This window comes from Phoenix dactylifera, unplaced genomic scaffold (assembly GCF_009389715.1).
Source record: "Phoenix dactylifera cultivar Barhee BC4 unplaced genomic scaffold, palm_55x_up_171113_PBpolish2nd_filt_p 001282F, whole genome shotgun sequence".
Lineage (NCBI taxonomy): Eukaryota > Viridiplantae > Streptophyta > Magnoliopsida > Arecales > Arecaceae > Phoenix > Phoenix dactylifera.
In genome coordinates, this window is record NW_024068615.1 from 18412 (window position 1) to 35864 (window position 17453).

A 17453-nucleotide genomic window follows, 5' to 3' on the forward strand; every position below is an offset into this window, starting at 1 on the left:
CTGATAGACAATCATATATAGCTCTATTACCTTATGTAGTCTTTGTTTTCTTTTTTTTTTGTTTGTGTTTTATAAGGAAATGGGAGGCAAAAATACCACCCAGGCTTTATAGAAACATATGGAGTTCTTCGTTCATTCAAAATTGCCCCAAATCAGTAAGCTTAATGATCCTGAAACTAGGACGTAGAAAGCTCAGAATGGCTAATTACTCTTTACTTTTCTCGTAGATGATTTGTGCATTTCTCTATTTCTTTCGCAGGCTCATTCTTTAAAGGCTCATCTTCAGCTCATAATTGTATTTCTTTTATAATTACCGCCAGTCATTCTCAGACACAGATTTCATAAATACCTCCTCTATTCTGTAATGATTGTTGAGAAATATAAAAAGAATTTTATATGCCCATGGAGACGGTAGATACATAATTCCTTTGGCAGGCAAGATCCAAAATAAATAAAAGAGCATTTTTTTTTTGCTACAATAGATGACTCATGCATACACTTCTAGTATAAATATATCCAAAAAAGTTAAAAGATAATAAGTCTCGGAGCACTTTAGGCAGCTCCCTCTCACCAATCCAGAAATCTCTTTCTAAGTGGTCAGCCACATACGAGGCTACCCAATCCGCAATCTTGTTAGTCTTTCTCTATATATACTTGGTCTAAAAGGCAATGTCTCCACCCAATATGGTCCGAATATCACTAAGCAATGGGTGGCAACCACCCATGTCGCTGGTGCACCTCTAAATCCAGCCGATCACCGTAACCGAGTTGCCCTTGAGAAGGACTATGCTGGCCTGCAGCACATGCTGGGCATGACATAGCCCAGCTCAAACAACCCTCAAGTCCCTCCCAAAAATAGAGATGTCAAAAATTTGGCACCCACCAGCAACAACCACCTTAGAACCAATTGAAGTACAATTTTTTGACTTCTCTTTTTTTTTTTTTTGCACAACTTTAGACTGCCATCTTTTTCCCTAATTACGAAGGAAATTGTTTTCTGAATTTATTTCAGTTTTTCCTGATTTTTTTGTGAAATTAGTGTTTCCTCTTTTGACATAAATTGCTATACTTATGATTATTTTGTACATGATTTTTTTAATGTGTGTAGTATTTTTTTTCTTTCTGAACTTTTTGAACATTCCCTTTCTATTGATTTTTCTTTTTGAAGAGTAACATTAAGAATCTAATTTACTTCGGGAGAAAAATTGCGAAGGAATTATTTTTTCCCTTCCTTTGTGCATGTAAATTTCCAAAAGAAATAAGAAGTCGAATTTTTTGAGTAAATTCTTTTGTGCACGTACAATTTTCCTCAGTAAATGAACAATAAATTCCTTTTCAAAGAATTTCACTAAAAATTTAATTTATAAAATAGTAGAATGAATTATTTTTTCCTTTTAATATGAAAATCAAATTTATTCCTATTTGAGCAGTCAGAGAATAAAAATTTTTGGTTCAAAAGAAATGTTCAAAAAGAAAAAAAAAATCACATGCAAAAAAAAATATCACTAGCAAAAAAAAAGGAATTATTTTTCCTTTAAAAAGAGAACACTTTAAAAAAAGTTAATCTATTTCTGTCTGAAGAGTCCCACTAAAAATCAAATTTAGACAATATTATAAATGAATTATTATTATTATTTTTTTAGTACAACGACGACTCACACACAACAGGTATGAGTGCGGCACATAAGATCAAGAAGGATAAGAGAATACAAAGGAGATGAAACCAAGGAGTGGTCTTCCCAAGTGAAACCCCTAGAATGCTGAGTTGCAAAGGATGCCATCTAGTTTGCCGCACTGTTTGTCTTTCTGTAGGCATAAGTAGTCCAATGGGAGGCACACTCACCCAAAAATTGGCAGATGTCGTGGATCGGTCGTATCCCACTAGAAACATGACCCGGATCCTGGATCCATTCGATCACCATAGTTGAATCCTCCTCAAGGACGAAACGGTCCGCGCCCAACACTCGCCTCGCATAGGAAACACCCTCCTATGCAGCTCTGGCCTCAACACCAATCACAGTCTGCTCGAAGTTCCGCCGATCGCCGACCGCCATAAGTCTGGCCTTCTGGTCTCTGAAGACAAACGCAGCACCTCCGCTGCCTTCTCCTTCGCTGATACTTCCGTCGAAGTTCACGTTGAGAAAACCAACGGGTGGGGGCTTTCAGGATACGGATATAGTCCTAGGTGCTATAAGAGCGAAGTTAGAGCCCTAGATTTCTCTGGCCAACCCAAGGAACGGCGATGCAATAATACTAAGGACCTTCGCTGTATGAATAAGGGCTCGGTCTACCACCAGTCTCGAATGCGCGACTTTATCCTCAAAGATTCGGGCATTCCTATCTAGCCAACAGTGATAAGCCAAATAGGTTGCCCTAATCTTCTGCTCTATAAGGACCGACCTCTAGGAGGAATCTCGTAGAAAGGTTAGAAACTCCTCTGTCGATGTCCACCTCTACGTCAGCCTGAAGGAAGCTGCGGCACACTCCCAACTCTGAGTAGCCCTTTGATAGACAAAAAGAATATGGAAGATAAACTCTTCTACCTCCAGACAGGCCCAACATCCTGGAGCAATACTAATCCTACGCCGGGCCAGCACTCCTCTGGTAGGTAGGCATCCCCACGCCACCTTCCACATAAATAAAGCCACACAGGGATGGATGCACAATCGCCAGATCCAACCTCCCTCAATATGCCGGGCCAACATCCTCCTAACCAGCGCCAATAGGTCCCTGGACCTCACCTTTGGCCTGCCCATCCTTCCCCACACCATCCTATCCTCAGCATCACTCTCGGGACCAGCACCGTTAGAACCCGCTCAACGAGCTGCTCGCCAAAGACCCGTTGAACAAGGTCCTCATCCCATCTCCGCTAACCTAGGAAAAGTAGGTTGCTAACATTGCAGCCCTCTAGCCCCCTGGGGTCGAACAAAGTAGGCTACCTACATAACGGTAGGTCAACCAACCAATGGTCTCCTAAGACATCCATCGCTCGCCCGTCACAAATCTCCCATCTGATCTCCGAAAGCACCATAGGACCACAGAAACAAATCTCCCACCAGATGAAGGAACTGCGCCGCCCACGCAGAATGCTAGCGGATCTACCGGGTCCCCATACTTGGCTCGCATCAGGGATCCCTATAGACTTGCTGGCTTCAGAATAGATCTGACTGCCAACCTAGTGGCGAAGATCTCCCGCCACTCGTCTAAGGAGTGGATCTCCAATCCGTCACAGCTAGTTGGCTGGCAAACCGTGTCCCATGCCACTAAGTGTACACCACTGCTACTCCCCTGCCTCCGCCAGATGAAATTCCTGAAGAGGCGCTCAATGTGTTGTAGCACTCCGGTGGGTACCAAGGTATAGGACCAGAGATAAACTAGATTTGAACAGAGTACTGACCTCAACAGAGTGATCCTCCCGATCATGGACAAGGTGCTTGTCTGCCAACCCTCCATCCTCCTCCTAATGCTCTGCTCCAAAGGAAGATAATCCCCCTGCAAAGGCGTCAGCTAGTGATCGGATTCCCCAGATACCTCAAAATGCCCTCCTGCTCCCCAATTTCCAGGATCTCCATAATGGTTGCCTATAGACTTCTTCAAACCTTCGGGCTGAAGCAGATAGTTGATTTTGCTAGGTTGACCTGCTGACCAGAAGCCCCATAGTACTCCTCTAGCACTTTCTATAACACCTAAGCCGATCTCTTCGTTGCTCGGGCCAGCAACAAGCAGTTGTCCGCAAACAGCAAGTGGAAGATCTGAGTCGCGTTCGGCGCTGGCCTGTAGGCTTCCACCTCCTGCCTATCTGCAGCTAGCCGAAGTGCCCTAGATAGATAATCCGCACTAACAATGAACAGTAGTACTGGTGACAAGGGGCATCCCTATCTAAGGCCCACTGATGACATAAAAATCTATGATAGGGAGCCATTCATCAATAATGCAAAGGACAGGGCGTGAATATAGCCTTGAATCCACCTGATCCAGAGAGGGTGGAATCCAAAGCACTCCAACGAAAGAGCCCCAAAGTTCTATCTCATTCTATCCTACACCATCTCCATATCTAACTTGATGCCCATTAGGCTCCTCCGCCCTAGCTCCCTCTAAAGATCAGACAAGAATTCCTGAGCAATGAGCACATTGTCCGATATAGATCAGCCTCCAACAAACGTTATTAGAATCAAAAAAAATGTTAAATAAAAGGAACCTTTAAAAAGGAAGAAATACCTCATGCATAAAATTTATCATCAACAAAAAAATTATTTATTCCTTTGTTAAATTTCCCACTAAAAATCTAATTAAAAAAAATTTACAACAAATTTTTTTTTGTGTGAAAATCTGACATATTCCCTTATCCATGTATATGTTCATCAACTTCATGATGAAATATTGCTCTATTTTTTGATGTAAATCATGCGTCAAGCCTACGTACACCTCCATCCAGGCGCGTGCATGTAGATGGCCTCAGGTGGAACGAATCTAGCGGCCATTAGTACATTAAATTAAAAATCATGCCAAAACAATTATTTGATAGCTATCTGGATTTTTTCACCACATCAAACAAATTAAATCTCATATAAATACATTGCAGGCGAGCAGTCAAGTGCTCATAAACGAGCCAAAATACCAAAATTGTCCGAGCTTTGATTGACCTAATTAATATAAACGTGCACGGTTGCAAAGTATTTCCTAACACACCGTTCATCTCCTCCATTTGCCCTAAAATGGGCGGCTCTGATCTCGTCTCAGTTTCCCGTGCGTGAGGCATTCTCATCCATAATAATTAGTAGGAAAGCATTGCGCTCACGAAAGGTTCCCGCGAAAACCTCGGCAGCAAACCGTCTTTGGGTGAGCGTGAAAGGGGCCTGAATCTCCAACAACGGAAAGAAACCTTCCCTTCTCTTCCCCAGAATCACCTTCGGTTCACATTGCAACATTATTCCCCTATAAGAGTCTCTCTGCACGTACCGTTCGTAATCGGACCCCATCTCTCTCCGTCTCTAAGAATTAAAGATGGTGGCGATCCATGGTCGAGTCTGTACCAGTACCACCATGAGAAAAGCAGCAGCCAGTATCCTCTTGCTTGTGTTAATGGAGTGGTGGTGCGCTCTTGGTGGTGCTCGAGCTGAAGGAGGAGGGAAAGGAGGGAAGTGGGAGCTTCTCCTCAACAACTCCGGCGTGGTGGCCATGCACATGACCCTGACCCATCGCAACACCGTCATCATGTTCGACCAGACCAGCGCCGGGCCCTCGCAGTACCGCCTCCGCCCCTCCGGCAAGCGGTGCGACGACCGCGGCTACGAGCCCTCCTGCTGGGCTCACTCCGTCGAGTACGACATCGCCACCAACACGATCCGACCCCTCGTCATCGAGACCGACACCTGGTGCTCCTCCGGCGCCTTCCTCGGGAATGGCACCCTCGCCCAGACCGGCGGCTTCGGCAACGGCTCTCGGAAAGTTCGGTACTTCAACCCTTGCTCCGACCGCCGTTGCGAGTGGATCGAGTCGGAGAAATTGCTCGCAGCTAACCGGTGGTACGCGACGAACCACATCCTCCCGGAGGAGGACCGAGTTGTCATCGTCGGCGGCCTCGACGCCTTCAGCTATGAGTTCCTTCCCAAGTCCTCGGAGAAAGAAGAAGGCGCCTTCGAGCTGCCGTTCCTGCGCCGGACTCGTGATCGGATGGTGGATAAGGGCAACAATTTATATCCCTTCGTGCACGTCTCTTCCGACGGCAATCTATTCATCTTTGCCAACCGCGATTCGATACTCTTCGACTACCACCGGCACCAGGTCGTCAAGAACTTTCCTCGGATCCCTGGGGACGGGGCGCGGAACTACCCGAGCACGGGGTCGTCGGTGATGCTCCCATTGGAGCACGAAGACGGGTTCCGCAAGGTGGAGGTTATGGTATGCGGGGGCGCCGTCGCCGGAGCGCCCCGGGCGGCGAAGGGGGGTCAGTTTTTGGATGCCCTGAGCTCGTGCGGTAGGTTGGTGATCACCGACGAGAACCCCGAGTGGGCGATGGAGGAGATGCCCGGGCCGCGGGTCATGAACGACATGCTGATCCTCCCCACCGGCCATATCCTCATCATCAATGGGGCGAAGCAAGGGTGCGCCGGGTGGCAGATGGCCACGACAGCTTCCTACAACCCTTACCTGTACGAGCCCAAGGAGAGCCTGGGGAACAGGTTCTCCGTGCTAAACTCTACCGGGATAGCAAGAATGTACCACTCTTCAGCTATTGTTCTCCCAGATGGGAGGATTTTGGTGGCAGGAAGTAATCCATATCGACTATACACCTTCGGCGTCGCCTATCCAACCGAGCTGAGGGTGGAGGCCTTCACTCCTTACTACATGGGGCGGTTCTTCGACGATAAGAGGCCTTGGAACTTGTCGATCCAGTGTGATCATGGAAGTGATGGGATTACGTATGGAGAGGAGTTCGGTGTATGGTTTGAGCTTGAGAGGAAGCCAGCTGATGTGGTGGAGTTTTATGCTTACGCGCCGCCCTTTGCAACGCACTCGTTGTCCATGAACCAGAGGATGCTGAAGCTTGAGTGCAGAAGTATGGTGAGGGACGTAAGTGGCCGGACGCATGCCGTTCTCAAGGCTCCACCATCTCCTGTTGTTGCTCCTTCTGGGTATTACTTGCTTACCGTGGTTAATGGAGGGATACCTAGCAAGTCCGAATGGGTGAGGTTTATCCATGAATGAAAGGGGTTGGATATATATAGGTTCTTCGTGAGCTTTCTGGCTCTTTCATTACGTGTAATTTATTTAGTTTTTACTGTGCCGTTGTAAATGTCCAGTGGATAGAAAATTTGTAATTTTCTCTGTTCTTCTCTTCTCTTGCGGAGTATTAGTCTTTGGGTGAGTTGAATCATCTTAGAGTAATTTCCCCTTTTTTTTCTTTGGGAGTATAAACTCAATTGGAGTGAATGCGATGATAAAGTTATAAATTTGACATTAAATTAGGCTGTTGGTTAATGATTAATTTGCACCAATAGCAGGGTCAAGAAATTGAAGTATGTATATGGCACTACAGGAAAATCGGCCTTTTCCAACGCTTTTTTTCCTAGGAAGAAGCGTCGGGAAAAAACACTACCGCGCTAAAATTTGCCGATGCTTTAATTAAGCGTCGGTAATTCTAAAGAATAGACAACGCATAAAAGCGTCGTCGTAATTCTATAGAAAAAGCCGACACTTTTTTAAAAAGCGTCAATAATAGACGACGCTTATTAGCGTCGACGTACTCACATGTCTAAGATGACGCGTATAAGCGTCGGTCAAATTAACAACAAAACCAAGCGGCCGGCCCCCTTCTCCTCATTTTGCATCCTAATCGATCAAGCCCTAGCTCCTCTCCTCCTCCTTTCTCTTCGACGACGAGCAACCGGCCCTTGTCTTCTCTAGCGCCGAGCGACGTCCGACGACAAGCTCCTCTCCTCCTCCCTCCTCTCTGGCGTCGAGCGATTGTCCGCATCCTCCTCTCCTCCTCCCTTCTCTGCGGCGCCGACCGGCCAACCCCATCTCCCTCCGCCTGAGAAAGAGGTAATTCAAAAAATTTTTAGAGGCAAAGATAGGTTACAAAAATGAAGCTTTACATCTTAATGATTCGTATGCTGAATGCTTATTTTAGAAGGAATTTGTAGTGTGCTTATGAAATTAACGGTTTTGGTGACAGTTTCTATCTATTTCTACCGGGTATTACTGCATTTCTTGAATTTGAGTAATGCTATGGAAGTATGCTATAGAATACTTGTTTGGAATCTTCTAATAGAAGTTTATTGTTACTATTAAAATTGATGAACTGAATACTACGAGTTTGGTTAGGACGAATGTTGAATGTGCCACTTAAGTTTCTTAATGGTAAGAAAAAAATTACTTCTATTCATTTAATTAATTAGCAATTCATTTAGATTTTATTTATTATTTAACTAATATTGCTTCTTTTTGTGTATACTAGGTAACAACATGCCGTGAGAAAAACGATTTAGAGATATTGAGTTTCAGCACACATCCGTGAGATCTTCTTCCGATTAGTCCTTACGGTCCCAGCAACCCGACGAGCCCCAACAGCACGAGTCCCATTCTCAGCATGAGTTCCATACTCAGCACGAGTCTCAGTCTGAGCACATGCCACCTGCTGATTGTTCAGACATGGATGACATGCACATCCAGGGTAATTTGATTTACATTTTATATATTAATTTTTCTTACAATCTAATTATATTAAATTATTTGCCTTTAATGTTTTAATTAATGGATATTTTATTTTATTTTTATAGATAGACTGGGGGGAGTGAGGAGGACACGAGGATCTACTCGAGCATGGGATGTGTGGAGCCTATGCGAGGATGAGAAAATCGTGGTCCATTGCAATGAACTAGGGCAGCCCATCAAGAGGGTTGCAAGCATTTTATCGATTTTTCTAGCATTAGTTGCGCGGAAGGGTCAGTTATATCCGCTCAACAATATAAAATGGAATGAAATATAAGGTTGAGCTTCTTAAAGTTATTAAGGTAAAGAATTGAATTTGCTTACTATCATAATTTTATTTTTTGATTTAACATTGTTATAACATTCTTTAATTACTTTGGTATAGAAAAAGTTTTTGCTCACTAAAGAGAGCCATGATTGGGTGTTGAAATCCGTCAACCGCAAGTGGGAAGAATATAGGGCCAAGTTAAAGGCGGAATGGAAGCACGATGGTATGACAGAAGAGGAGGTTACCCACATTTGTCCTCCTGATGTAATCCCTTATCAGTGGAGGGAGCTGGTCCACTATTGGTTTTTCGAGAAAGCTCAGGTTGTGTATATTTTTTCAATACCTTAAATTATATTTACTAATAATTTAGATTACAAATTTATATTATTTTTCTTTTTTGGAAAGATATATTCCAACATTGGTAGAGCTGCACGAGTCACTCAGACTGTTTCTCATACTTCAGGCTCGATGAGTTATGTTCGACGTAGAGCTGAATTCGTAAGTATTTTTGAAACTCTTTGAAACTATTTTAAACTGTTCTATCATATAACATGTGTCATGATAACTAGCTTGCCAATATACTTTTTATTGTAGATGGATGATAATGGGAGGGAGCCTGGTAAGATGGAGTTTTATAAAATGACTCGCACCCACCGAGATGGCAGTTTTGTTCGGGAGGAGTCAAGAGATATAATTGTATGTATTCATCTTTGAATCTTTCAACGATATTTTTATTAGTTCTATTATTGGCATATATTAATATGACTTTTTCTTTTGAGAGATATAGGACAGGGCAACAACTCTTATTTTAGATCACGTCGGGGAGTCATCATCATCCGACGTGACCAGTCACGTCGAAGCTCAAGTGATCGCTGAATTATTGGGCCCAGAGCATTATGGTAGAGTGAGGGGTTATGGCATTGGAGTTATCCTCACTCAATTGTCTGCGGTGAGCATGTATACAAGAAATGCTGGAAAAGGTAGTAGCAATGCAGAAATTAGTAGACTTCACGCAACAATTGAAGATATGAAGGATCTCCATCAGACAGAGTTAACGGAGCTCAAGCAGAACCAACAAACTTTGCAGTCTCAGCTTGAGTATATTTCATTTATGTTACAACGATTTCTTCCTCCTCAGATAAATAACTATATATATTTGATGACTTTACATAATTATATATATTTGAGTTAATGATTTTCATATTCCTAACTTCTAAAGTTTTTCATTTTTTTTGTAGATTTCTGATACTTCAACAGCTCGTAGAGATAATGGTGCTGAATTCGGTCCCTGATACTTTTTAGACTATTATTTAAGGAGTTTTATATGTATCTTTCTTATATTTTTCAAAGCACATTGTAATTCTAAACTTATTAATCATATATGACAATATGAATATTTTGAATGATCTGAATATTTGTGTTGATGTAAATGTAATACATGTTCATATTGATGTAAATGTTGATTTATGATATACATGTGTTTTTTCTAATATATATATTTTTTAAAAAAATCCACTCTCGACACTTTAAAGCATTGCTACAAACCAGCTTTGGCACGGTCTGGCACGCTTTCGCCAACGCTTTTAAAGGGTCGGCAAAAAGCACCACGCAAGCTTTTGCCAACTTGTTCAAAGCGTCGGTAAAACTTATATGCGCCGACGTTTATAAGCATCGGCAAAAACCCACGCAACTATGCCGGCACACCCAAATAGTAGTTTATGCCGACGCGTGTTTGCGTCGGCAAAACTACTTACACCGATGTTTATTAAAGCGTCGGTAAATCTCGAGTTTTGCTGACGCTTTCTGTTAGCATCGGCAAAAATCTTTCCCACTTAGGTATCGCCGACGTATTTACGACACTTGTTCTGGCGTCGACAGGATTTGTACCGATGCTTATTAGCGTCGGTAAAGGCTATGAAAAATGCCGATAAAAGTTACTATTCCTGTAGTGTGGGTTATATGCCTTTTTTTTATTGCAAGGATAAAGTATATTATATTGAGTTTTATCAAAAAATAAAAAAAATTACTGAGAAAAATTTATATCACGGTCCAACCAGTCCTGTTTGATTTAGGGCGGCAAGATTGCTTGAAACTGGGAAACCTGCAAATTGCACTTGCAGCAAGGAACTTGCAATTTGCAAATGGTTAATTATAGGTGTCTGGTTGCCTACAGATCTTTTGGGGCTTTTGGTGTAGAAGCTCGTGTTGCCAAAGTTGGCCGTACGCACTTCTGTATTTTTTTGGGTAAAAATGGCATTTTATATAGCTCTAACGTAGGTCCAACCTGCCAAATCAAAAGGAAGTAAAGACGCACTTTTGTATCCTTCACTCCTAGCCTCCAACTCTTGATTGGAGTGGCTGCCACTTCTGTGTCATGCTCCTCTTGCAAAATATGAGAGCACTAAAAAATTATTATAATAATACATACAATAAAAAATAGTATTATTATTATTATACTATGTTATTATCATCTTAATTTATTATTATACATTATGATAACGATATAAAATATTTATCAAAATATAACGCTTTAAAAATTTTATAATTTTATAATAATCACAAAATAATAATATTACTGTCATTCTTACAATTATAAAGATAGCAAAATTATTATTTATTACCTTAATGTTAATATTACAATTATAGTCATCATTAGTATCTTATAATACTTACTAGAATATTCTAATTATCATATGATAGTAATAACCATATTGTTATAATAATAAAGAAATCATAAGGAATGATCATAATTCCTATTATGAATCATAATAGTTACACAATACAACACAATATTTTTACAATAAATATTATATATAATTCTAATATATATATATAAATCATTATGATATGACAATAAAATGATAAATTTATTGTGATAATGTATTAATTTATATATCATGTGATATATTTTCATAGAATGAATTAAATCTTATGATATAATAACACATTAATAGTGTAATATATCCATTCAAACATATTACTATATTTTAATGGTGTAAGAAGACTTATAATATAATCAAATTTTATAATTATATGGTATTACATTCTAGTATTATATTAGTTGTTTAATGTATAATATTGTAATGTTATATAATAAAATCACAAGTATAAGTATATATGGTTATAATAATGTAATATAATATAACATGTAATATCTAATTTTGTAAATAGCTATGATTATTTTATAATATTTTAATTTTGATATAACAATAGCAATCATAAATGTCAGTAATAAATAAAAATGTATAGTTATTAGTTATATTATAAAATTTCTATGGCAATATATATTATTATATCTTTTATAATGTTAAAGAAGATCAATAATTGGTTGTTTAATGGTCAAACGTAATAAAAAATAAACAATTTATCTCTATTATCTTAATGGAAGAAGCTCACACATATAATTGGACTTTTAATTATAATTATCCATATTGTAGAAGGCGTCTTCTTAAAAAAAAATTTCTCTCAAAACTCAAGAGAGACTCCTCTTTCTCAACTCTCACATATCTTAATAGTAAGAAAGCTCAAGAAACTCTTCTTTCTCGTCGTATATAATATTCTAACGTTAATACTTTTGGACTCGAGCCAGCATAGAGAGCTGGTGGAACAAGAAAATACTGAAAGGCGAAGGAGGAAAGTGGAGAAGGAGAATATGCAATTATCAACATAAGGAGTAGGCGGAGAGGGCCGCATTCTAGTTGTTTCTTACCACTTGCTAGAATGTAGCAAGAAACCAAAATCTTTTATATCCATTATGTTTGATTGCTACAGTATAATTCCAAAAAGAAAAGGAAAAGGAAAAAAAGAAAAGATGGACATGATGAAATTATTTTAGATTTACATTCACATTCGATAGCTTGTTATCAATCTAAACCACTGCCTATCAGAGAGTTAAGAGCATCAGCACCAGCGTTGCTGAATCCCTTGCATGTGTTCGAGTTTTAAATTTATAAAAAGATTTAAATTTTTTTAAAAAATAAACCAGGCTTGTTCCTTAAATTTTAGTTGGTTTAAATACTTTAAAATATATTTTTTCCAATGTTTCTTTCAGAAAAGTTGTTACTTTTTGGAAAGGAATGTTGATTTCTGACAGGAATATGATATTTCTAAAACATCACATACCTTGAAAACTCAGTGTCTTATCGGTCATCAGATAGAGTCTATAAATAGGCTCTCGATCCAGCATCCAGGATCAATCAAACACAATTTCTGATTTCTCTCTCTTTCTCTTTCACTATTGCTCTGTCACCTCTTGATAGTTTCTTTCACAAACAAAGTTCTTTCATTCTTCAATTTTTTGTTTTCTATCTTTTTCTTTTCTAGGCATTTGAAAGAATCATCTAGATCAAGCCTCTTCAACAATTGTTTTGGTAAGAGGAGGATCGAGCTAAGCATGGTTGTCATACCTTGGAGACAAGATCGTCGTAGATACTCATGTAAGGAACGAATCACGTTTTAGCATAGTGTCGATCACACGCCTCGATTCAGACAAGCTTACTAATATTCATTTTGAAAAAAAAAAATTTATTATTTTTTTAATTTTGACTCATTATTTTGTATCACAAATAGCAATTTCTAGGTGCATCATACTTTGATTTCCAATAGTCTAATAACATTAATTTTTGATCATACTAGAAATTGCTATTTGATTATTTATCAAATTTAATTTGATAGCATAAAATTAAATTTAATATAATTGTATAGAATTGGAAAGCCTTAACTTCATTAAAAAGTTGCTTTCTTTACTAAAATTATTTTTAAGAAAGCCATATTGCTTTGAAATTAGTGCAAATAGTTTTTTGCAACTTTAAAAATTATATAAGAATTTTCTACACATTTAAAATCTTTGCAGAATTTTCTGCAGCTTTAAAATAGTGCTGAAAATTTGTACAGAATAAAAGAAATATGTATTGAAAATTACCGCAGCTTTACGATCTGCGCAGAATTTTTATAGCTTTAAATTTTGTGCGAATTATATTCTGCAGAATTTTCTATATTGTAAAAACCTATGCAGAAATTTTCTATATCTTTTGAAAATTGTGTAAAAATTACTGCTGCTTTAAGAATGGTGCATATTATTATTATTTTTTTCAAAATTTCAATTGTTGCTGCTTTGAAAAATATCTAGAAATTACAAAATTTTTGTACTTGTTATATCTCTCTTAGTGTAGTTATTTAATTTTATTGTTATTGTTGCCCTTTATTGCATTTATTTTAAAACCTAAGATTGTATTGCCCTTTATAGAGTCCAAGACTTGGTTGATTCTTGCCCTACATCTTGGTTGAATTATTCTCGTGAATTAAGTCATAAGTATGGTGACTTAACTCTATCAAAGGTTATAAACTCTGTCAGGATTGAAAAAGAGCATAGGCATAAGCCTAAATTTGATTTTGGATACTAAATCAATTTGACTGAATCAAATGAAACCTATAAGAAAAAAATCTTAGAATCCTTTCAACCTTGTATCTTCCTCCAAACTCCTAGAAGCCAAAACTGTCCAAATCAGAGGCCAAAAAGAAAGGAGACCTTCTGCTTCGTATGCGAGCGAACATATCATGACGAATGATTTATACCATAGGAAGACTGAAACTTGGAAGAAAGAATCACCTAAACCTCAAGTGAACATGGTTGAAAATGGTTTTGGATCTTCCTTCGGATTAGAAAGTCCAAGCCCTTTAGTATTTCTTGTCCATTCTTCTTGTGATTAATGGCTTGATTATGGAGCTAATGTGCATGCTTAGTTTGACCGCCCCTGATTCTCTACCTTTTAGGAATCAAGTGGAGGAGGTTTAATGCTTGAAAACGACTCCTCAGCACAAGTGTTAGAAAAAGGATGAGTTGACCTGAAGATGACATCTAAAAAAACTCTAATCCTTTACGAAGTGTTGTTCATCTCCAATGTTAGGAGGAACCTCATCAATGGATCTCTTCTTGTATCCAGAGGCTACAAGATTGTCTTGGAATCTAATAAGCTTGTAAGTACTCGTAATAACGAGTTTGTTGGAAAAGGCTTTGTATCTGAAGGTCTATTCAAATTGAGCGCAATTCGTAAAGATTCTAATAAAGATCATCCTATTGTTTTAAATCTTGAATCCTTTAATGTTTGACATGGTAGGCTAAGTAATGTGAATTTTGATTGGATCCATCACATGACTAACTTGAATTCGATGCCTAAGATCTAGTTGGATAAATAGATCAAATATGGAATTTGTGTTCAAGCCAAAAGTACCCAAAAACTTTTCAAATCTATTAATAGAAGTTCTAACTTTCTTAATTTAATTTATAGTGATGTGTGTGACTCTACCAAAATTTCAACTCAAAGAAGAAATCATTATTTTGTAATATTCATTGATGATTTCTTCTGGTATTGTTATACATATCTAATCAAATCTAAAAATAAAGTCTTAGATAAATTTAAAATATATAAGGTTGAAGTTGAAACGCAAACTGAAAAAATCCTTGAATAAATTGGTGCTATTCTGTCAAGAGCATGATATCATTCATGACGTTGGTCCTTCTTACTCTCCGCAGTCAAACGGTGTAGCAGAATGGAAGAATCGTACCCTAATAGATATGGTTAATTAAATGTTAATCAGTTTAGGTGCGCCCGAGAACTTATGGGAAAAACTCTTTTAGTAGCCTGTTGCATCCTAAATAGATTAAGGATAGTAATAAGATATCTTTTGAACCCTAGAAGGGTAGAACACCTAGATTAGATTACCTAAAAGTGTCGGAGTTCTTAGCTAAAGTAGGTATACCTGAACCTAAGAAAAGAAAAATTGAACCTACAACCATAGATACAATCTTTGTAGGGTATTCCTTAGATAGTAGCACAAATAGATTCCTTATAATAAATTTCTAGATAAGTGACATATCTAATAACACTCTCATCGAGGCTAGAGATGCTATGTATTTTGAAAATATTTTTTCTTTTAGAAACCAAAAATCTAATTAAATTCAATCTGATCTATCTTCTAATCCCAAACTTGTTGAATTAGAGGTTCGTTGTAATTCTAGAAAGAGAAAGAGCTCTAATCCTGATCATAAACCTTTGGAACCTAAAAGGAGCATAGGGACTTGAAAAGAAAAGAACCTTGGTGAAGGTTTCTTTACTTTTCTGGTTAAAGGTGAACCTTCCATGTTTACAAAGGCAATGTCTTCACCTGATGTCTCTTTCTGAAAAAAAGCCATTATTTTTGAATTCAACTCAATTATCCAAAAACAGACTTGGATCATAACTGATCTTCCTCGAGATAGTAAACCATTAGGTTGTAAGTGGGTATTCCACAGGAATCTTTGACCTGATAGATTTATAGAAAAGTATAAAGCTAGATTAGTAGCTAAGGAGTATAACCAGAAAAAGATTTAAATTATTTTGATACCTGTTCTCCTAAAGCTAGAATCTCTACCCTTAGAACTCTTCTTGTGATTACTTCCAACTATAAGTTGATCATTCATCAAATGGATGTAGAGACTGCATTCCTAAATGGAGATCTAGATGAAAATATCTACATGGAACAACTTGAAGGATTCATTGTAAACGGGCAAGAAAATAAAGTTTGCAAACTTGTTAGGTCTTTATATGATCTAAATCAGGGACCTCAAAAATGGCATCAAAAGTTTGATAGAACCATCCTTTTCTTTGGTTTCTCCATCAATGATCATGACAAGTGTATGCATTCCAAAATCATCAACGATGATTGTGTGATCCTTTTGTTTACACGCTGATGGTATTCTGATCTTTGACACTTCTCTTAAAATTATATCAGAAATCAAATAATTTCTTTCCAATCACTTTGATGTGAAATATCACCCTACAGATGACGCTGATCAGATCTCTTGAAGGAGTAGCTCTCTCCTTTGCTCATTCCATCGAGAAAATTATTTAAAAGTTTGGTTATTCTGATCAAAAATCTACATCCACTCCTTATAATCCAAGTATTCATCTCAAAAATAATTTAAATGAACCAGTTGATCAAATTAAATACCCTCAAATCATAAGTTTTCTCCTATATGTGGCAAACAGGACAAGACCAGATATTTTCTATGCTATAGGGAGACTAAGTAGATATACTCAAAATCCAAATCAATCTCATTGATCAGCTGTTGAGAGGGTTTTATGATATCTTAAGAGAACCCTTGATCTATCTCTCTTTTATACTAGATACCTCAAGGAAGTTGAGGGTTACAGTAATACAAAGTGGATTACTGATTCTCTTGACCTTAAATCAACTACCAGATATCTCTTTTTTCTCAATGCTACTGTTGTTGCTTGGGGATCATCCAGACAAACTATTATATCTCTGAACACTATGGAGATTGAGTTGATTGCTTTGGATACCACCTGTATTGAGGTGAAGTGGATTAAAAATCTTATCTCAAAGCTATCTTTAGTATATAAGCCAGTTCCGGCCATATCAATCTACTGTGATAATAAGGTTGTGATAGAATTGATAAATCAAAAGAATACTAATAAAAAGATGAACCGACATACCCGGATTCATCATAAATTTATAAGATAACTCAAAAAATATAATGTCATTTTCTTGAAATTTGTCAATTCTAAATAAAAATTTGCAGATAAATTAACCAAGAGTTTTCTAGAAGAGGAGTCCTAGAATCATTGAGGGGATGGGGCTTAAGCCCACTATTTATTCACCGATAGTGGATACCCAACCTTTGTAATTGGAGATCCTATAAAGGAGGTTCAAAATAGTAGAAACAAAGCTAATTGAGTGATAGTGTTAGAGTAAATTTTTTCGGAGTATATCTCCTCTTATCCCTATGATACCTCTTATCAGTGACAAAATTATATTGGAAAGGTTTAATTATACTCTTAATAAGTCCAAGACAGAAATACTATAGGGTATTAGGTTACAAATATCTTTGGAGTACTTACCTATGCAAGAATTGTAGTATAGGCCGCAATTAGAGGTTTGGGCTAATTCTAACAAATTTTTATAAAAAATC

The 17453-nt window shown here is 38.1% G+C and overlaps 1 protein-coding gene across 1 annotated transcript; it reads left to right on the forward strand.

Annotated features, from left to right (window-relative positions):
• The first annotated feature begins 5004 nt into the window (after positions 1–5004).
• On the forward strand, positions 5005–6708 carry LOC120108341 (aldehyde oxidase GLOX-like). Its single transcript, XM_039121932.1, has one exon. The coding sequence runs from the start codon at positions 5005–5007 to the stop codon at positions 6706–6708; it is 1704 nt and encodes a 567-aa protein (XP_038977860.1).
• The last annotated feature ends 10745 nt before the right edge of the window (positions 6709–17453 follow it).